Below are 21,695 nucleotides of genomic sequence, written 5' to 3'. Positions count from 1 at the left end.
AAAGGGTGGAAAAATGAGCGTAATGGGTCCCCTATGATGTGTATATATATGTACCTCAGCAGCACACTGTGCTAACCACTCAGCCACCGTGTAGCCTTCCTGTAATGTATAAAATAATAAATCTTGCTACATTGTACGTTCTTGCTGCCTTGTTATGTTTTTAGTCAAATTTTACACATACAAGCACCAGACTGAAACATTGAAACAACAGGCTTTTATTGCAGGTTTGAATGCTCCACATTAAAGCTCAACTCCCAACACCTCACCCCTCTCTCCCCAAGTCACATTTATTCATGTATTCTCTCTTTCTTAGAATAAATGTGACTATAGGGGTGTTAGTTCATGTTTAGAGAGCTCTAATAATGTTAAAAAACCATATTTAGAAGGTTGCAAACAGGTTTTCTATGGCTATGGCCATTACTGCATGACTTACTTCCTGTTTCTCTGAGATATAGTCGTACACGTTGGATGTTCGTTTGCCTCGCCGATGTTTGCGTTCCCTTATGTAATGTATTTTAGTAGACGCAATTGGGTCATGTGTGTGTATGAAATGTGTACGTGATGAAGAACGAGAGACCTACTTTTGGTGTCCGACCGTGCGGTGGATGGTTATTTTAAGGACCGCATGCATATGTACTTGGAACGTCGCTTTTTATAGTAGTATCCTTTCGCTTCTGCGTATTGATGTTGGTTAACAGATATATAAACAAACTCACACCTGTGCTGTGGGACATGACCCCTGACCCCCAAAAGAAAATGTAGTATTTTGAATCACGTCTGCTTAATATGTACTTTTTGAGGTCATGTATTTTTTTTTCCCCTATTTCTCCAGGGGGGGAGCGTTTGCCTCACCACGGAGAACCTCCGAGACGCCGTTACGAGGATGTAACAGCCTCCCCAACAGCCAGTCAGACGCTTCACAACAGGAAGTGCTGGCAGAGCCGCTGGACGTCGCACCGGAACCGCAAGACCAGGAGCGGCATGCACCAGGGCTGTCCGACCCGAACCGGAGGGGCGCCTCGAAACAGTCCTTGGACAACACCACCCCTGCCAGCAAGGTTCCTGAGTCTTTGTACACACGTTTATTTACTAAAAGCGTATATTTGGAGGCTTAAATGTTGGATTAAAATGAAAGGATAGGGGTTCCACTTTGATATTTCATATTTTGTTCTCTTTTTTTTTTATTACTGTTACTAATTTACAAATTTTTGATCATAACGTTAACATGGTTGCCATATTATTTTGGCTTTATTCTTGCCATTTCTTGCAAACTTTTATTGGTACTAGCATTGAATATTTCTTAGCTGCCTTTTGAGTGTTAAGTTGCTGTGTGATAATTTTAGCTTGATTTTTTTTTTTTTTTTTTTTGGTAGCCGACATTGCAAGTCAGAAGGCCACGACCAATGGCCCCCCCCGGGCCATACTTTGGACACCGTTGATGTATTGAATTCAATGATTTGATAAATAGAGCATCTCTGATGCTTCAGTGCAAAACGACATTTTGTTGGCAATTTCACTGCTGTGTTATTGTGCAATGACAATGGCAATCTCTATCTATCTCGCTCTCTATATCTCTCTATCGCTCTATCTCTATCGCTCTTGCTCGCTCTCCATCTAGCTCGCTCGCTCGCTCTCTATCTAGCTATCTATCTCTATCACTCTCGCTCGCTCTCTCTCTATCGCTATCTATCTCTCGCTCTCTATCTATCTATCTCGCTCTATCTCTATCGCGCTTGCTCGCTCTCTATCATCTCTCTATCTATCTCTATCTCTCTCTCTCTCTCTCTAGCTATCTATCTCTATCACTCTCGTTCGCTCTCTATCGCTCTCTATCTATCTCTAGCTTTCTATCTATCTCGCTCTATCTCTATCGCTCTTGCTCGCTCGCTATCTCTCTATCTCACTAGCACTCTCGCTCGCTCTCTCTCTATCGCTCTCTCTAGCTCTCTCTCTCTGTCTATCTCTATTTCTATCTCGCTCTCTCTCTATCTAGCTATCTATCACTCTCACTCGCTCTCTCTATCTAGTATCTATCTATCTCGCTCTCTATATCTCTCTATCGCTTTATCTCTATCGCTCTTGCTCGCTCTCCATCTATCTCTCTCTCTATCTCGCTCGCTCTCTCTCTACCTAGCTATCTATCTCTATCGCTATCTATCTCTCGCTCTCTATCTATCTATCTCGCTCTATCTATCTCTATCGCGCTTGCTCGCTCTCTATCATCTCTCTATCTATCTCGCTCTCTCTCTATCTAGCTATCTATCTCTATCACTCTCGTTCGCTCTCTCTATCACTCTCTATCTCTCTAGCTCTCTATCTATCTATCTCGCTCTATCTCTATCGCTCTTGCTCGCTCTCTATCTCTATCTCTCTCACTAGCTCTCTCTCTGTCTATCTCTATTTCTATCTCGCTCTCTCTCTATCTAGCTATCTATCACTCTCACTCGCTCTCTCTCTATCTAGCTATCTATCTCTATCACTCTGGCTCACGCTCTCTCTATCGCTATCTATCTCTATTGCTCTCTCGCTCTCTATCTATCTCGCTCTATCTATCTCTCTCGCTCTCTATCTATCTCTCTAGCTCTCTATCTCGCTCTATCTATCTCGCTCTCTCTCTATCTAGCTATCTATCTCTATCAATCTTGCTCTCTCACTCTCTATCTATGTATCATCTATCTTCTATCTATCTTCTATCTATCTGGAATAACACCAGCCGACTGTCAACCTCCTAAGGTTTCTTATGGCTAAGAGTGTCCTTTCCTCATCCGCCAGAACCCCCCCTTGAAAAGAAGTGCTGGCCCCTCCCATCGTAGGCACGTACGCACCATCCAGGAAGTACGAACCACCGTCACACGCATCATTACGGATGTCTACTATGAGGACGGCAAGGAGGTGGACCGCAAAGTCACTGAGGTAATCAATCATGTAGAAAAGTCTTATTGGGTGTACGGGAAACACTGGTCCAGTGTCAGAGTCTCAGTGGTTTAGTCCGACTCCTTTCTCAGGAGAGCGAGGACCCGGTGGTGGACTGTCAGGTGTTGGACAGCGACGTTTCCCAAAGCCACACCGGCAGCAGCTCCCTGGCCTCGGGCGACCTCGGCGACGTCAGCTCCTTGTCATCCAAGGCCTCCAGCCGCGGGCACAGTTCCGGGGGGGCCGGCGGCACCACAGGCCTCTCTCGGCCTGAGTTCATCATGCCCCTTGGCCGCGGTGCCAAATCTATCAGGTACCCCCTTTGCAGCCATCTTTCATCCTCTTGTACAGGAGAACTTCTTCTTGTCGTCTAAGTGGATCAAACCTTGGGGTGTTTACTGTCCGTGGGTATTCCAATTACCTTCTTTTGTGGTACACGTTGTGTGTACTCGCTGGTTTTTACTTGCAGTGATGGGACAATTACTTTTGGACCTATTGTGCTTATTTTTTGACCCTTTGTATTGAGTTGTAGACTCCTATAGAGCAGCTACACACAATAACCTGCACGGATCTTCCAGTATCTGCACCTATTCCAGCTGTATTTCCTTGGATTTGTGTTGCCTGCCTGCATGGCGGTGAAGTGGTTAGCGCACATGCCTCACAGCTAGGAGACCCGAGTTCAATTCCACCCTCGGCTATCTCTGTGTGGGTTTTTTCCGGGTACTCCGGTTTCTTCCCACATTCCAAAAACATGCTAGGTTAATTAGCGACTTCTATTATGTCCACTTTTTTTGGATAATTTGTAGTGTCAATGTGACTATAGGGGTGTTATTTCATGCCCACGGGTCTCTAATAATGTTTAGGTTTAAGAATATGAAAATATTCTATTTATGAATAAGGAATCATACTAAATCGCATGGTAGAAACATGGTTAGCGTGCAGGCCACACAGCTAGGAGACCCAAGTTCAATTCCACCCTCGGCTATCTCTGTGTGGGTTTTTTCCAGGTACTCCGGTTTCCTCCCACATTCCAAAAACATGCTAGGTTAATTAGCGACTCCTATTATGTCCACTTTTTTTGGATAATTTGTAGTGAAAATGTGACTATAGGGGTGTTATTTCATGCCCACAGGTCTCTAATAATGTTTAGATTTAACTATGAAAATATTCTATTTATAAATAAGGAATCATACTAAATCGCATGGTAGAAACATGGTTAGCGTGCAGGCCACACAGCTAGGAGACCAGGGTTCAATTCCACCCTCGGCCGTCTCTGTGTGGAGTTTGCATGTTCTCCCCGTGCATGCGTGGGTTTTCTCCGGGTACTCCGGTTTCTTCCCACATTCCAAAAACATGCTAGGTTAATTAGCGACTCCTATTATGTCCACTTTTTTTGGATAATTTGTAGTGAAAATGTGACTATAGGGGTGTTATTTCATGCCCACAGGTCTCTAATAATGTTTAGGTTTAAGAATATGAAAATATTCTATTTATGAATAAGGAATCATACTAAATCGCATGGTAGAAACATGGTTAGCGTGCAGGCCACACAGCTAGAGACCCGGGTTTGATTCCCCGCATTCCAAAAAAAAAAAAAAAAAAAGGAGGAGCACTCATTGTCGGACACACTTTAGATGTTTTGCTCAATCCAAAGGATGTCGACTTAGACGGGTTCCACTATGTTTTCTCTTGCCGTTCTTTGCCTTTTCCTCTGTCACTTTTTCTTTGACTAACCCAAATCTTTCATGGTTCACTGATCATGGGTGCAGGTTGCGTCAGGCGTCAATCCGGGGCCGCTCGTCACCCCCTGTCGCGACGGGGTGGCCTCGGATGGATACCTGACGCAACTTGAATCGGCTCTATTCGTCCCCTCTGTGTGTCCGCAGTCCCAGAAGGGGAGGTGGGCAGAAACAGAGGGGTCATAGGGGTCAAGGGGCAGGGTCGGCGGTCACCCCCAGAGGACGGGCTAGACGTGGCCGACCCCCGTCCAGGTGAGTCCTCTCCGAGGCTCGCCATGTGAGGGAACCTGCATGGCTTCTGTAATCCCAACGCTCTTCTTCTTCTTCTCGCTATCTCCGCGGTCGCCGCGTGTTCCCGTCATCCGTTTTGTTCAAACCTTCTCGCTCTTCCAGGGGCGGGGACGCTAGCTCCCTGCCACGGCTTGGCACTCACCTGTCCTCCTCGGATGACGAGCCTTACTCCCGCGTGCTCCCCCCACCGCGCCTCCCCGCCAGCCCCGCTGACGCCGACGTCCCCTGCCACGCCCACTCCCTCCGCTCGTCGCCAGGGGAGGCCAACTTGGCTGGAAGTAGCTTTGTGGGACTGCGAGTGGTAGCCAAGTGGTCCTCCAATGGGTACTTCTACTCGGGACGCATTATGAAGGATCCCGGGGGGGGCAGATTCCGCCTCCGCTTTGACGACGGGTACGAGTGCGAGGTGGCAGGGAAGGACGTCCTTCTGTGTGATCCCATTCCCCTGGAGACCGAGGTCACCGCTTTGCTGGAAGACCAGTTCTTCAGTGTTGGTGAGAATACCCGGGGGTGGGGCGGGGCGGGGCGGGGCGGGGTCGTAGTCTTACATAATGGGACACTGGAACACAAATGCAATAGCAGGGGGTCTAAACCCACTTTTAATCATTTAATCAAGCTTTCTATGTAAATAAATCATTCATGAAATAAAAATAAATCATTTCAAATAAAATAATTTTAAATATATAAATAATTTTGGTACATTTTATTTTTTAATCTATTTTAATTTTGTAATTTTTTTTAACCTAATTTTCCAACTTTATAAGTTACAATATTACAACTTTTTTTCTTTAACATGGTGTACCCCGCCTCTAGCCTAAAGACAGCTGGGATAGGCTCCAGCACCCCCGCGACCCTCTTGAGGATAAGCGGCAGAAAATAAATGAATGAATAAATAATTTTAAAAAATAATATAATAATAATAAAATAAATAAATAATCTTGGTACATTTTTTTTGTAATTTATTTAATATTGTAATTTTTTTCCTCCAACCTAATTTTCCAAAATTACAACATTCTGTTTGTCATATTACAACTTTTTTCTTTAACATGATGTACCCCGCCTCTAGCCTAAAGACAGCTGGGATAGGCTCCAGCACCCTCGTGAGAATAAGCGGCAGAAAATAAATGAATAAATAAATAATAATAAATATTAATAATATAATAAATAATAATAAAATAAATAAATAATCTTGGTAAAAAAAAATTGTGATCTATTTAATATTGTGATTTTTTTTTCCTCCAACCTAATTTTCCAAAAATTACAATCGTAATCCTTGTGAGGATAAGCGGCAGAAAATGAATGAATTAATAAAATAAAATAATACAAAATACATAAATAATCTTGGTACATTTTCTCTTTGTAATTTATTTAATATTGTGATTTTTTTCTCTCCAAATAAATAAATAATAAAATAAAATAATTCCAAATAAAATTTAAAAAAAATATATAAATAATCTTGTTATTTATTATTTATGTCGACACATGGCAGCGTCCATTTAGACGGTATCATCCCCCTTTTCCACTGCGCGGTACCTTCCCGGCTCTGCTCGCTATTTATTGATGCTTTCCCATTTGACAGCACCTGATTACCTGATTTAGTGTTTCTTTTTAGGAAAGGAAGAGTTTGATTCTTTTATTTTCACCAAACTTCCTTTCGTGGAAACACAGGCGATCGCAGCTAAGCCGAACCAATACCGAGCGGTGGGAAAGTGGTATTAGCTGATGATGTTCATAGCTATCTCCTCTGTTTCTACGTGCGTGTTTGTGTTTGTAGGTGTTGTGAAGGGTTATAAAACAGAAGGCCAGGATCTCTTCTACAGTGTGGAGAAGGAGGGCCACAAGCTGTGGTACAACAGGACGTCCGTCATCCTCTCCCTGGAGCAGGGAAACAAACTGCGGGAGCAGCACAGCCTCGGCCCCTACGAGCCCTCCACCCCCTTGGCCAAAGCCTCCGACATCAGCTTGGGTGAGTCACACCAGCGAAGAAACATTTGAAAATTAGCTTTTAATAACAATTTCCAATGATATTATTTCAGTCATATCAAAGATCCTGTATACGGTATGATGGTTCACTTTGCAATAACAGCCGTGTAATTTTTTGTTTTAGATAATTTGGTGGAGGGAAAAAGGCGCCGTCGGGGAACTCCTGGTCCAGACACGCCTACCCACACTTCCTCCAGCAGCCCCCGTACCCCCGGCCCCTCCAGTAAGAGAAGGCTCAAGGTCCTGGATCACGAGAGCCCGCCAGCCAAACGGGGTCGCAAGGGTCCCGGAGGCAGACCCGGTACAGAGGACCCCATGACGGGTTAACTGTTGTCTCTTTTTACTTTTTAACCTCCTTTCCACAATTTTAAATAATAACCCTTGTGTGTTTTTACCAAGTTTTTAAGAAGTTTTAACATAATTGGTGGAAATATTGAAGGTTTTATTAGAACGGATAAAATGGAACACTTTTTAAAAGTTGGACAATAGTTAGATTTTAAAAAATAAAAATGGCTGATTACTGTTTGACGATGCTGCTTTAATAATGTGGTTGTAAGCAGGGGTGTAACGGTACGTGTATGTCTAATCCCTAATATAAATATATAAATTGAATATTTACAACCCCACAGCCGAACTTCACACCCGAAAAGTTGTGAAAAGTTAATGTCAATTTCCACTAAAATATTTTTGCAGTGAGATCATAGAAAACATGTCGGCGACCTTTTTAAATACATTTCTTTAACATTATTAGAGCCCTCTAAACATAAACTAACACCCCTATAGTCAGCTTTACACTTGTATTAACCAATATTGTAGACATAAGAGAAAATAACACGCATATAAGACGTATAGATTCAATATAGATATAGATTGTTGTTGTACTTCCTGTTCTGTACAGTACTTCCTGCGGTGGCTATTGTCTCATCAATGTGAGTTATTGACAGCTACTGACTTTAATAATCCCTCCTTTATGGTGGCTAATTGGTTCCAGACCCCGCCCCATTCCAATCTTCTTAATTAGAGTCCTCTAGCAATGAAATAACACCCCTATAGTCAACTTTACACTTGTATTACCCAATATTGTAAGACATAAGAGGACAGTTAAGACTGTTAAGAGACATAACACGTATATAAGACATATAGATTGAAACGTTGGCATTGTTTTTGTACTTCCTGTCCTGTACAGTACTTCCTGCTGTGGCTATTGTCTCATCAATGTAAGTTACTGACGAGTGTAGAATATTACATATGAATGCGTCTTCTGAATGCTTTATGTAATAATCCCTCCTTTATGGTGGCTAATTGGTTCCCGACCCCGCCCCTTTCCAACCTGCTAAATACAGATTTAAACATAATTAGAGTCCTCTAGTAATGAAATAACACCCCTATAGTCACCTTTACACGCCTATTAGCCAATATAGTAAACCCAATAAGAGTGAAGATGTTGCGGTGCGAGGAGAGCCGAGTAGGGGGCGGACAGGTTTAGCTTGGGATGGTTTACGGTCGGGACAGTAGCCCATGTTTTTGTTTTTTTTTTTAAATTAGGGGTTATTGTGCCTGTAGCGATGGTGTCTGGTGCTTGTGTATCTCACTTTGAATGCATCTTATGAATGCCTTATGTTAGTATTTTAGTTCATGAAGTCATTTTATTCTGCTTAAATTGGTCATGGCGTGATATAGTACCGTACGTGATGTATTTTTGATGGGGGCGTACCGCTACACCCCTCATGAGATGTGTTGGAATTGGTGCTGTGTGTTTTTTTGTGCTGAGCGTCGTCACTTCCGAGACAACGCAAGTCCGTCCTCCCGTGACGTTTCCAAGCTGCGTCAGAGACTCATTTTGGTAATGAACAAAGTACCACTGGTGGTGCGTTCATGGTGGTGGTCCACAGGTGGAAGTTATGTTGTAATAATATCCCCCCCCCCCCACCCCGGTGTTTTAGATGCGGATGATATCCAAGGCTAACACACGTGTGCTGTCCCCAGGTCAGAGGGCGGGCGTCTGCAACACCAGCGGCAGCGGCACGGATCTCCCCGCTCAGCCGCGGGACCTCACAGAGAGTCACGGCCCCCCGCCCCAGAACACGTCCCTCTTCATGGGCTTCGCCTTCATGCTGACCGCCTCGTCCGAGAGCGACCGGCTCACCAATAAGCTCACGAGTGACGACGAGGAGGAAGAGGAAGGTGAGATAAAAGGTTTCTGACTTGCCTCCATTATTATTATTATTATTATTATTATTAATGTGTGTGTCCCCCCCCCCCCCCCCCCCATAGAATATGTGCAGACGGGTCCTTACAACAAAGCCTACACGGAGTCTCAACTGCAGGCGGGTGGAGGATTTGTCCTGCCCGATTTCAACGAAGAACAGGTAACAGGTCACATGGACAACTTCTTCTTATTGTCAGATCAGGTCTGGTGCTTGTGTGTCACACTTACGTGTGTGTGTGTGTCACACGTATGTGTGTGTGTGTGTCACACGTATGTGTGTGTGTGTGTCACACGTATGTGTGTGTGTGTCACACGTATGTGTGTGTGTGTGTCACACGTATGTGTGTGTGTGTGTCACACGTATGTGTGTGTGTGTGTCACACGTATGTGTGTGTGTGTCACACGTGTGTGTGTGTGTGTGTGTCACACGTGTGTGTGTGTGTGTGTGTCACACGTGTGTGTGTGTGTGTGTGTCACACGTATGTGTGTGTGTGTGTGTCACACGTATGTGTGTGTGTGTCACACGTATGTGTGTGTGTCACACGTATGTGTGTGTGTCACACGTATGTGTGTGTGTCACACGTATGTGTGTGTGTCACACGTATGTGTGTGTGTCACACGTATGTGTGTGTGTCACACGTATGTGTGTGTGTCACACGTATGTGTGTGTGTCACACGTATGTGTGTGTGTCACACGTATGTGTGTGTGTCACACGTATGTGTGTGTGTCACACGTATGTGTGTGTGTGTGTGTGTCACACGTATGTGTGTGTGTGTGTGTCACACGTATGTGTGTGTGTGTGTGTCACACGTATGTGTGTGTGTCACACGTATGTGTGTGTATGTGTGTGTGTGTGTCACACGTATGTGTGTGTGTGTGTGTCACACGTATGTGTGTGTATGTGTGTCACACGTATGTGTGTGTATGTGTGTCACACGTATGTGTGTGTATGTGTGTCACACGTATGTGTGTGTGTGTGTGTCACACGTATGTGTGTGTGTGTGTCACACGTATGTGTGTGTGTGTGTCACACGTATGTGTGTGTGTGTGTCACACGTATGTGTGTGTGTGTGTGTGTGTGTCACACGTATGTGTGTCACACGTATGTGTGTGTGTGTGTGTGTCACACGTATGTGTGTGTGTGTGTGTGTCGCACGTATGTGTGTGTGTGTGTGTGTCGCACGTGTGTGTGTGTGTCGCACGTGTGTGTGTGTGTGTGTCGCACGTGTGTGTGTGTGTGTCGCACGTGTGTGTGTGTGTGTGTCGCACGTGTGTGTGTGTGTCGCACGTGTGTGTGTCGCACGTGTGTGTCGCATGTGTGCGTGTGTGTGTGTGTCGCACGTGCGTGTGTGTGTGTGTCGCACGTGCGTGTGTGTGTGTGTCGCACGTGTGTACGTGTGTGTGTGTGTGTCCCTAAAGCCTCCATGTGGTCCTCAGTGCAAGGCGGCCTACCAGAGTTTGCTGATCGCAGACCAGCACTGCCGTACCAGGAAGTACGTGCTGTGCCTGGCCAGCGGTGTCCCGTGTGTGTCCCACATTTGGGTGAGAGATTGCTGCAAAGACAACAAGCTGCTCAACTACAGAAACTACTTACTGCCTGCCGGCGTGGGTCCAGACGACGCCATCGTGGAATGGTAAGGAAACACCACCAACACCACGTTGCTCTTTCTTTTAGCCATCAGAACCTTTCTCCATTTTCACAGATTTGCAGTTTATTTGGCGCCCCTTACTGCTATTTAATAGTAGTGATCTGATGCAAGGATTTATTGTATTTTTGTGCAGGCATCCCCGCTGTAGTCCTTTTAAGGACCTGCGGGTTCTTGTGGCGTTTGAGAAGCCAGTGGAGCTGTGGTCCCAGCTGGCCACCATGGGTGGAGCGTCCTCCGTCCGACACGTCCACACGGACAAAGACAGCACGGGTTAGAATCCTCCATCCCACGTCCAGCCGACATCCCCGCTGGGATTCGGTAAGAAATGTCTTGTGTGTCATCGGTAGACGTTCCTGCCGCCAAGTACGATGTGGTGGTGACAGACCGCACCTGCCCTCCGTCGTTGGAGACAAAGTTGACGTCGCTGGAAATCCCGCTGGTGTCTCCCGAGTGGCTCATCCAGAGCGTCATCTGTGGGGAGCGCCTGGACTTCCACCGCCGGCCTCAGTATCGTCACAACTACTCTTCGTTGTCGTCGTCGTCGTCATAGTAATGTACCTGTGCAAACTCCCGACACGCTTCAAGAGATTTGTTCTGTTGCATGCCGTTACTTTATATTCCATCATCTGTTTTTATGAATACATTTTCAGCCTTCTTTCAGTTGTGGATTGTTTTATTTTTCGGACACAAATTAATACACGCTTTTAGTATTTACACTTTTGTGCAAAAGGGACCGATAGAAGATGACGGTGTCGTCCTTTTGTAGTCTTCTTAAACACTAAAATGTAAGAAAATGATATTTTAAATCAACTATACAAATAACTCCCTTTCTGTGTGGAAGTGGTACGTTTTGGGCTTAAGTTTACAGGAAATAAATTCAAGGCCAACTGGTTAGCTCACTTGAGGCTACCTTGAGACCCTGGAGCATTGCGCAATGTGTTTTAAACAGAATGATAGGAGTGGAAAGGTGACTATAGGGGTGTTATTTAATTCTATATGGCTCTAATAATGCAAAAAAACCCTTTCTGTGTGGAAGTGGTACGTGTTGGGCTTAAGTTTACAGGAAATAAATTCAAGGCCAACTGGTTAGCTCACTTGAGGCTACCTTGAGACCCTGGAGCATTGCGCAATGTGTTTTAAACAGAATAATAGGAGCGGAAAGGTGACTATAGGGGTGTTATTTAATGTTTATAAGGCTCTAATAATGCAAAAAAAAACATTTAGAAAGTGAAACAGGTTTTCTATGCTCCAACTAAGAAAATATTCCATTCATTAGCGGGTATTTACAATACCTATCTTCTTGCCGCAAGGTATGCTGGGTAGCTCGTGATACTCTCCTCGTGACGGAGGGTTAACATATCGCTGATAGCCAAATGCGGGGCGTCTTACCTGCCCAGAGTCCCTCCGGCCTGGGTGTAGTACTTGTTGTAGTCCAGTCGCAGAAGCAGCTGAGCCAAGTCCGAGTTGATCTGGTGGTTCCTGACGCTCGACAGGATTTTGAACAACAGCGAGGACTGACGCCTGAAGCCCTGAACGCAAACACGGCGGTCATAACATGGAAGAGTCGCCACCTCACAACCAAAACCCGCCCGCCCGCCCTACCTTGACCAGGATGTCCAGCTGGGCGGTCCCCCTCTCGTCCAGTAAGGCAACGCTCTGACTCACCAAGGAGCAGAAGCTCTGGCAGAGCTCCAGGATCTCATTCAGGCAGTGGAAGACCTGGAGAACGGGGAACGTTGAAGCGGGCTCGGTGCTCGGAATGATGAATTTGATGCAAATTTGGAATCCTACCGGCTTGAGGAGGATGAAGGACTGGGCCAGCAGGTTGCTGAGGAAATGGTCGTGGGCCAGTCTGATGCTCTCGAAGTCTCTGGTGGAGTTGATCTGTTGAAGCAGCTGAGAGAACTGGGACTCCAGAACATCCACCTGGTAGGGACGGGCGACAGGTAATCATGGTTTTTTTGGTTTAAGTACATTTTTATTCCCGTTCTTGTGCTTTCATAGGATATTTTATACCAGCAAGGCCACATAGTGAAGAATGAAAGGCCTAGATGTACACACACAAGTCAAAGAGCACATAACCACCATCAAATTGTTTATATTTCAATATTCTTCTTTAATAATCTTTGCACATTTTCTTTCCCCAATATTATCACTTTATTCGTATTAGTTCTTTCTTTTTATTCTCAGTGGTTTCATTTTTTATACGTTTACTGCTTTGCTTTTTGTTTTTAATATTTTAATATCTATTTTACTTCTTATTTGATCTTTTAGTTGTGGATTACATTCAATTTGTACCTTTATTGTATTTTATTTTTACTTTTTATTTTACTAGTCTGTGCTATATAAATAAAGTGGATTGGATTTATACCCGTAATGCATTTATTTTATTCCCATCATATCATTTTTACCCATTTTTAATGATTTAGTTTGCCTCATAGTTTGACTTAAAATAATGTATTTTTTGTATAATATATTCAGTTTTCATATATATCTATGATACTAAAATTTTTCCCCGTGATATTTGAAGTTTATTCTTGTAAATTAGAATACAATGTTTATTCTATTTCTGCTGCTTTTATCATCTTTTTTTTCGTAACCTAATTTTTCAACAATTACGCCTTCATGTGTTTTTTTGCTTGTTTTTCAAATTTAATATGTCAACTATCCACTGCTAAAATGACATTATTTCTCATCATAATATTGCAACGTTATTCTAGGAAAATTAGGACTTTTTCTCTCAATATATTTTCCATATTTGTTATTGTGTTGTTTTTTTTTTTATGAACTATTTCAACTTCTGTCTTGTAAATGTTCTTCTGGTAATTATGATATTACTTCCGTCATATTACAGCCTAATCTCTCCCAAATTACACGTTTACCACTTGTTATGTTTAGAATTGTTAATACTTTTTTTTATTTGTCTTTTTGTTTTAATATTAACGTTTTTGTGAAATGATGACAAAACTAAATAATGAAACTTTTTTCTATTTACATTGAAACCCTTTTCTCTAAATATTTTGACTTTATTCATGTAAAATTAGTGCCGATTATTTTTTTGCTTTTCTTGTTAAATATATTTTTAGAATGTGCCATGGACCAATAAAAAATAAACCAAAAAAAACGCTGTAGTTCGCAAATTGCCCCACAGACCGCTATTTGGACACCTTTGACATAAACCCATTTCTCATAGAAATGAGTCCCAAATTCTATGCAGCCAAACATATTAGTGGACCTGGTTGTATTACTAAACGATTAAAAGGCAGCTAGATAAAAGCAGCCGTCACCTGTAAGTAGTACTGCAGGTTATCAATGAGGAAAGCCATGTGGTTCCGCAGCCTCCACTTGATGGCGTCCGTATGGCTGGACTTGAGATGTTTCCTCTGCATTTGCAGGGCCCAGCAGTGCTGCAGCTGCGACTGCACGCGTCGCACGCTCAGCAGGTACCTGAACACAACGTTGTACCTACGCCAGGACACGCAGGAGAAAAAAGGATTTCAAACTACAACAAAGCGACTTTAAAAGACACAATTGTAGGAGAGAAAACGGCTACAGACTTTTCCAGAACGGCGGGAGTGAACAGGATGTGCAGCGGCCACTGAACCTTGTAGATGAGGCCGAGGGCCGCCCAGCCAGTGGGGGGCATCTCACGGGGGGAGATGTCTTGGGGAGGAGTGGCTCCGTCTCGAGGAGCTGCCGTCTCTGGAAAAAAGGTAGATAAACGGAAGACAAATGTATGTGATAGGTCACATTAATATTCATATATTATTTTTTCCTTGTGATATTTCAAGTTTATTGTAAATTTGCAACTTTTTTTCTCGTTAGAATACAATGTTTATTCAATTTCTGCTGCTTTTTAGAATTTATTTTCCAACTAAATTTCTCCTAACTCTAACTTTATTAATTAATTCTTTAATAAGTTAATGATTAACTTATTAAACATGCTAGGTTAATCGGCGACTCCAAATTGTCCATAGGTATGAATGTGAGTGTGAATGGTTGTTTGTCTATATGTGCCCTGTGATTGGCTGGCCACCATTCCAGGGTGTACCCCGCCTCTCACCCGAAGACAGCTGGGATAGGCTCCAGCACCCCCCGCAACCCTCGTGAGGCTAAGCGGTAGAAAATGAATGAATAATAAGAAATATACAAACAAGTACCAATATGAGTTTGGGAAAAAACAACTATTATTCCCATCATGGGCTGCACGGTGCCGAGTGGTTAGCGTGCAGACTTCACAGCTAGGAGACTCGGGTTCAATTCCACCTTCGGCCATCTCAATGTGGAGTTTGCATGTTTCTCCGGTTTCCTCCCACATTCCAAAAACATGCTAGGTTAATTAGCGACTCCAAATTGTCCATAGGTATGAATGTGAGTGTGAATGGTTGTTTGTCTATATGTGCCCTGTGATTGGCTGGCCACCAGTCCAGGGTGTACCCCGCCTCTCGCCCGAAGACAGCTGGGATAGGCTCCAGCACCAATGCGACCCTCGTGAGGATAAGCGGTATAAAATGAATGAACGATTATAGTTTTAGAAAACAATGTCAAATCATTATAAATGAATGAAATGATTAAATGAACGTTTCACATCACTTTTACTGGGAGCGGACGCCATCTTTGTACATCTTTATCAAATTGCTGGCACTCGCAGCTTTCTTTGGCAGGTTATTTACCAGTCTTAGTCAAAAAAAAAAAAACATCGTATAGGGTATTCTATGTTTGGCCATGCAACGATACAGTGTGGGGCAAAGTATGGGCCTACCTTTGCTGTCTTTGCCCTGGTAGTCGACGGTGAGGTGCAGTAAAGGCAGCAGATTATCATCATCCAGCAGCACTTTATGAGCTGCTTGCTGAAAGGCCACGTTTACATCTGGGGAATAAAAAGCATTTGTCACTAGCCACGTGTACATGGACCCAAATATTCCAATTCCATTCGATTTATTTGTTCAAACTGAAAGAATGTAACCTTTCTTTAAACTAGGGGTGCTATGCTTTTTACCCCAAGGGCTGCATACAGAAAGACAGAAGGATGCGTTGGCCCCTTTGACACATTTTGTGTATTAAAGACACTAACGTTAATATATCCTGATCTGAACAATGCATCCACATCTCGGCTTTTAGAAGGTCCAAAAAAAAAAAAAAAAAAAAAGGAAATAAAAAGCATAATTTACCATGCTCTGTGACCGCCGTCGGCGGGGTCTTCAGCATGTGCTGCGCCAGGTCGATAAAAACCTGGTAGAGCTCGCCACGGCCCAGCAAATAGAAGTCCTTGATGATCTGGCGCAAAGCCGAAGAAAAAAAGAATTGCCGTCACTCATTGTCCCGATCTGGTAGTGTGAAGCGTAAAGCAAGTGTTGACTTTACCTTGAGCTGCTCGAGAAGATCCGACTCCTCCACCATCAGCGTCCATAGATGCTGAAATTGAAATGGTAATGGTTTAATTTCATTTGAACATGCATCAGATTACAATTGAGTGCATCCCATAATCAGTTCCCAGTTCCACATGTCCAAAAGGAGTAGGAAGAAGCAAAGCTTATTAAATCCTACCCCTCCATCTGGTACTTTTACAATCAGTAATTGTTACATTTGTTCACTTCCTGCTTTCCTAATATAGTTTGGCGGGTTTTTGGTCATTTTTTAAATTTTTTTCCTCTAATTTTTATTTAAATAATATAATGAAATGTAATATTATATATATATATATTACTATAATTTCAAAAAAATTTTTAAATTTTTTTATTTTGTCACATACCGACGTACGAGGTGATATGAGCATCCAATGACATAATGGGGTACCCATTAGTGTAGTAAGTGTCAATATAGTGATATATATAGTATTTCTCATCCCTTGTATTTCTTGTATTTAGCAAACATCAACTGCTTGTATTGTTTCTTGAATTGGCTCATCGTTGTGCATTGTTTGACTTCCTTACTCAATCCATCCCATAGTTTGATTCCACATACTGAAATGCTATGGCTAGCATAACGTAGTCCTAGCATGGAAGTGTTTCAAATGTACTTCTCCCCTGAGGTCATATTTCTCCTCTCTTGTAGAGAAGTATTGGATGACATTTTTAGGTAAAAGACAGCTGGGACAGGCTCCAGCACCCCCCTCGACCCTCGTGAGGATAAGCGGTAGAAAATGAGTAAATTAATGAACGGTTATTTTTAGCCTTATGCATTATTTTAGCTGTTTGAAGATGAACTATATCTGCAAATTTAAGTAAATGTAAACATGGTGGATGGTTTTAAGACCTAGCTGCTAGCTGACCTCTGCCACGGTGCTTCTGATGCGATCGATTACATTCTCAAAATCCGCCAGGCTGAAGAGAGGCTGTTGTTTGAGTCTGTGCAACTCAGCGGCAAAGGCGTCCTCCTGGTGCTTCAATATGGAGCCTAAAATAATCATCAGAATGCTTTTAGTCACAACAAAAAAACATGACATTATTCTCCTAAATGGCTTCACGGAGATACAATACCAGCTCTAGATGGGCTGTGGTTGTGGTTTTCAAACATCTGAACGGACTCTCCAACAAAGAGAATCTTCTCTGCCACTCGTATGGGAATATAAGAAGGCAGCATTTCTGCTCGCAGGGAGAACTGCTGGAGAGATGGAGCCAACATGTTCTCCTCCTCTATCAGCCTCTGCAAAGCCGCACACAGAATGAGCGAGATGAAGAACAAGAAGAAATATTCACACGTGTGCTTCTCACCAGGTCCTGTAGTTCTCGCAGCTGTTTGCCACTGAGGCCTCCCAGGCCGAGGTCTTCTTCTTCCTCCTCCTGGTTCGAAGCCGCTCCGCCTGCGCTGGGACCCTGTTTCACGAAAAACTCCTCGTTTTGGTCCAGAAGTAATCCATGCAGCATCCATGCTGCAAGTTGTTTGTACATCACACCGTGACACACTGCAAGGATCCTGAAGTATGTTGCAAAACACAAACAGTGTAACAATGTAAAAAAAATGTATATATATATATACATATATACACACACACACACACACACGTATATATAACCATATATATATATATATATATATATACACGTATATACATACATATACACACTTATAATACATTCATACATATACACACATACATATATATACACACATATACATTACAAAAATTCAATTAAAGAGTAAACGGGAAGAGAAAATAGCTTCTGAAATAAAATTCTATATTCTCATTTTTAAGTAAATATAAAAAAAGTTAAATAGTTCAGTGCAATAGTGATGCACTCACGGTAGTCTCTGCGGCCGGGTTAGCGCCGTTAGCCGTTAGCGCCTCCATCTCACGTTCCCCACAACGACGGACGGTAAACATGCTCGATACCGTCTTTAAAGGCCTTTATGCTGTTTTTTTCGACGTTCGCCCCCGCTGTGCAGCCTCTCCAATCCGTATTTCCGCGGGTGTATCCGAATAATTCCACCTAGCGAAGGGATGCTAACAGCTACTCACTAACTAAGCTAACAGGTGCGCCCGAGTGTCAAAAATGGCGCGAGCGGCAAGCTACAAAGGTAATAAGATTAACGTTCACAGCTGCACACTTGCTTAAGGGGTTGGTATGGCACAAAATAACAAGGAAGTAAATAAGTAAACAAGTAAATAAAGCACTATTAAACACTAAAAACGCCACAGGAGACACGGAGCTGTCGTAACGAGCTAGCACTCGGGCGGCGCCATCTTGAAACATGAGACCTCCGCAGATTGTAGTATTGTAGTATTTCACTAGGTGTCACTAGTAACACACACGGAACTTGATTGACGGAACAAAATCCTTTTATTGCAGGTTTGATTTATCTCACAACAACCTGCAATAAAAATAATCATAATAACCTGTCACTTAACCTGTCCATTCCCCCACTCCAACACATTCAAGTTTATTTACGTTTTAAATAGCTTATTTTTTCTGATTATATCTACTACGTCGGATAATATAAGTGACTAAAATGTGTTATTTCATCTGTAGAGGGCTCTAATAATGCTAAAATATGGTTTTCTATGCATTAACTAAGAGAATATTCTATTTTTCTACCGCTTATCCTGCATGTTAGCAAACTAGCATGTTTTTGGAATGTGGGAGGAAACCAGAGTACCCGGAGAAAACCCACGCATGCACGTGGAGAACATGCAAACTCCACATTGAGATGGCAGAGAGTCGAATCGAACTGGGTTCTCCTAGCTGTGTGGCCTGCGTGCTAACCGCTTGTCCACCGTGCAGCTGAGAATATTCTATTTCACAGAAATTCACTTATCACGGTGGAGTCTGGAACTAATAAACCCCAATAAATGAGGGATTCCTGTACTGTAACATTCTGCCTTTTCTCCTGGGTGACATGGCTTGTTTCCCCAAGCTGGCGGTTGCTGGTTCAATCCTCGAGCCTGCTGTAATACTTATTTGTGCAAATTCTGCCATTGAAAAGTTTGATACTGCATAACAAAATCAAGAGTGTGTATAGGCAGGAACACGCTACACGCTACACAACAGTGTGAAAACAAGTAGCAAAAAAACTGTATGACTTACTTCTCTAAGGCCATGCGTACAGGAGGAAGACCCCCGCAGCTGTGCTTGTATACCGTTTCCAGGATTTGACAGCCATGGATCTAAAAGATGCAGATACAGTACTGTATACTAGACAAGCCGCACACACACAAAAAAAATGCTGCATTTTTCAGTAAAACTCCACCTACCTTTTGGGATTTAATCGTCTCCACCACCACCATGACCGAGGGAAAAAGCAACTGAAACTGAATCAAATCAAAGATTGGGCCCAGCTACTCCTGATGGTTGCGTCATCAGTGTTTATAATCATATCAAAGGACTTCTAAAATAGACAAATGCAACTGAAATCACAAATTTTTTTGTAATATACCAACAACTGTACTTTCTCCTTCGTCACATACAGTACATCCCGAGTACTTAGTACTCCTTTTGGCAATAATGTCCCTCAGACATGACACAAGGTACTTAGGCGATCTACAGGAATTCTTAGTCCATTCTTCCATAGTCCAATCCTCCAGTTCTTTGACATTGGACTCCTATAGAGCAGCTACACATAATAACCAGCACAGAAAACTTTTTAGATCCTCCAGAATCTGCACCCGTTCTGTTTTAATTATTCCACTCATGATCCGATTGCTCACACACCCAAAATGCTTCCCAACTATGAACAATATAAGGAAGTCTGACCCTCTGTGATGTCACAAAGGTATGGTTTTACCACACCTTTTCAAATCGAACGGTTTGAGCCATCCTAGATTTCTTTATGGGTTCATTTCGAAACACGCAAACCTCATTATCTGAAACTTTGGCATCGTTTATCACGAGAATGCAACATTCTAATTACATTTATAGGTTATAAAAGTGGAAAAAGGGACATTTGTTTGTGTATGAGAAATAATTGTGTTGTCATTTCAGTTGCAGGTTGTATCACCTAAATATATCACCCTTCCCACAATGTGGGCAGAATAATTTCGAACTGTACAAACATCATCTACTTATGTACATATATTAAATATTTACCTGATCAAGCTTATAATTCACATGGGATATGGTCAGGTGGGGATCGCCCAGGAACTGAAAAATAAAGACAGAAGTTAAACTGCTTCTACTTTGTGTACGTGAGTTTGTGTGTTTTTGGTACCTCCTGTTCAAGGTCCAGCAGGGCCTGTCTGTAAGGCTGCAGCATGGAGTCCAGTCCTGTGCAGAACGCACGCAAGTAAATTCCATGGAGTCCCGTCTGGCTGGCCTGATTTGTGTTATGTTCCTATGGAGAAAGAATGCAAATTGCATCATCGTATTACTGCATGTTATTGTTACTCACTGAACATCAGAGCTAAAAGTGATTGGTGATAAGTCAATCGCACTTATTTATATACAGGAAATTCAGTCCTGTATGCGGCTGAAATTACATTTTCAATCAAGTAAATAAAATACAGCAGATTCAGAATTCATGGTCCTATAATAATTCCTGCTTCACTAATGATGTTTTTTCTCCTCAAGAGTCAAGATTTCACTTTGTTCAACAGTCCTTGAACACACCATGGTTGTGTGCTATGATTAATTCCATCTGTTCGTGGATTGAGGCTTGTTAGCTTCCGTCATGAGTGACAATACTAGAGAGGAGCGGAGTAATCTAATATTTACAATAACTTTTATAGCAAATGTTGATCTGAAATGATGTTGAAGTCAGTCGGGCACCCTTGTGTACAGATATAGTTGAAAATATTTGTTGATGATGTACATTGATTGCATTGAGTGGAACGTACTTGTTGATGATGCACATGACCGCTGTGTTGCTCTATAAACTCGGTAAAGCGTATGTAGTCTGAGCCCAGTTTACAGAGTCGATTGAGGACGCTGGTCTCGCTGGGATGGAGGAAAGGCAGGTCCTGGGACACCTGAAGGGAAAATGAGAGTTGTATGACGGAAATAAAACACAACTTCCAACATGGCGAATGTGCTGATCTGAAATGCTCCTTTCGTATGCATGCTATAATGCAATATAGGATAATAGGGATGAGAAACACTACTTAATATTCATCAAAATGAATGAAACTAAAGCAGACTTTTCCATCAAGGGACCCATCCTAAAAGATCAAATAATTTGATTTTAAAAATACGTAATTCATCAAGACGCGTCAAAACACGAACATACCACGTACCAAAGGTATACACATAAATGTCTACTGTCAAATAAACATAACGGCTGCGTCTAGCTTTACCTGCAAACCAGTTCTTTTGTTGCATGTAAAAATAGCCCCCGGGTATCCGCTCAAAGCCAGCAATAATTCGTGAATCATCTTAATTCAGGCTATTTAATTAATTAGGGTTAACGTAAATGTAATGACGGACCCATTGAAAACAAACTGCCGCCTATGCTGTCGCAGTTTAATGACGTCACTGGTC

At 42.7% G+C, this 21,695-nt stretch overlaps 2 protein-coding genes across 2 annotated transcripts in view; one reads left to right on the top strand and one right to left on the bottom strand.

The window, feature by feature from the left end:
• The window catches only part of tp53bp1 (tumor protein p53 binding protein, 1), a 40,523-nt gene extending 29,081 nt beyond the window's left edge, over positions 1 to 11,442 (top strand). The window contains exons 18-29 of the mRNA XM_078793258.1: positions 833 to 1,058; positions 2,773 to 2,913; positions 3,006 to 3,226; positions 4,800 to 4,904; positions 5,046 to 5,437; positions 6,718 to 6,909; positions 7,051 to 7,248; positions 8,913 to 9,110; positions 9,201 to 9,295; positions 10,574 to 10,770; positions 10,919 to 11,055; positions 11,133 to 11,442. Coding sequence (XP_078649384.1) covers positions 833 to 1,058; positions 2,773 to 2,913; positions 3,006 to 3,226; positions 4,800 to 4,904; positions 5,046 to 5,437; positions 6,718 to 6,909; positions 7,051 to 7,248; positions 8,913 to 9,110; positions 9,201 to 9,295; positions 10,574 to 10,770; positions 10,919 to 11,055; positions 11,133 to 11,335 — 2,305 coding nt within the window. The 3' untranslated portion in view covers positions 11,336 to 11,442. The remainder of the gene's footprint in view (positions 1 to 832; positions 1,059 to 2,772; positions 2,914 to 3,005; positions 3,227 to 4,799; positions 4,905 to 5,045; positions 5,438 to 6,717; positions 6,910 to 7,050; positions 7,249 to 8,912; positions 9,111 to 9,200; positions 9,296 to 10,573; positions 10,771 to 10,918; positions 11,056 to 11,132) is intronic.
• On the bottom strand, positions 10,820 to 21,695 carry tubgcp4 (tubulin gamma complex component 4). The gene is made up of 18 exons (XM_058078780.2): positions 21,512 to 21,695; positions 21,056 to 21,187; positions 20,431 to 20,553; positions 20,310 to 20,363; positions 19,478 to 19,534; positions 19,311 to 19,390; positions 17,499 to 17,700; positions 17,265 to 17,430; positions 17,057 to 17,181; positions 16,150 to 16,200; positions 15,957 to 16,062; positions 15,548 to 15,655; positions 14,343 to 14,487; positions 14,073 to 14,250; positions 12,577 to 12,711; positions 12,388 to 12,504; positions 12,175 to 12,314; positions 10,820 to 11,563 (listed from the first exon to the last, which is right to left on the bottom strand). The coding sequence occupies exons 1-18, from the start codon at positions 21,587 to 21,589 to the stop codon at positions 11,557 to 11,559; spliced, it is 2,004 nt and encodes a 667-aa protein (XP_057934763.2). The 5' UTR covers positions 21,590 to 21,695; the 3' UTR covers positions 10,820 to 11,556.

This window comes from Doryrhamphus excisus, linkage group LG1, assembly GCF_037039965.1.
Source record: "Doryrhamphus excisus strain RoL-2023G ecotype Guam linkage group LG1, RoL_Dexc_Guam_v1.1, whole genome shotgun sequence".
Classification (NCBI taxonomy): Eukaryota; Metazoa; Chordata; class Actinopteri; order Syngnathiformes; family Syngnathidae; genus Doryrhamphus; species Doryrhamphus excisus.
This window is presented reverse-complemented; position numbering and strand designations above follow the sequence as displayed.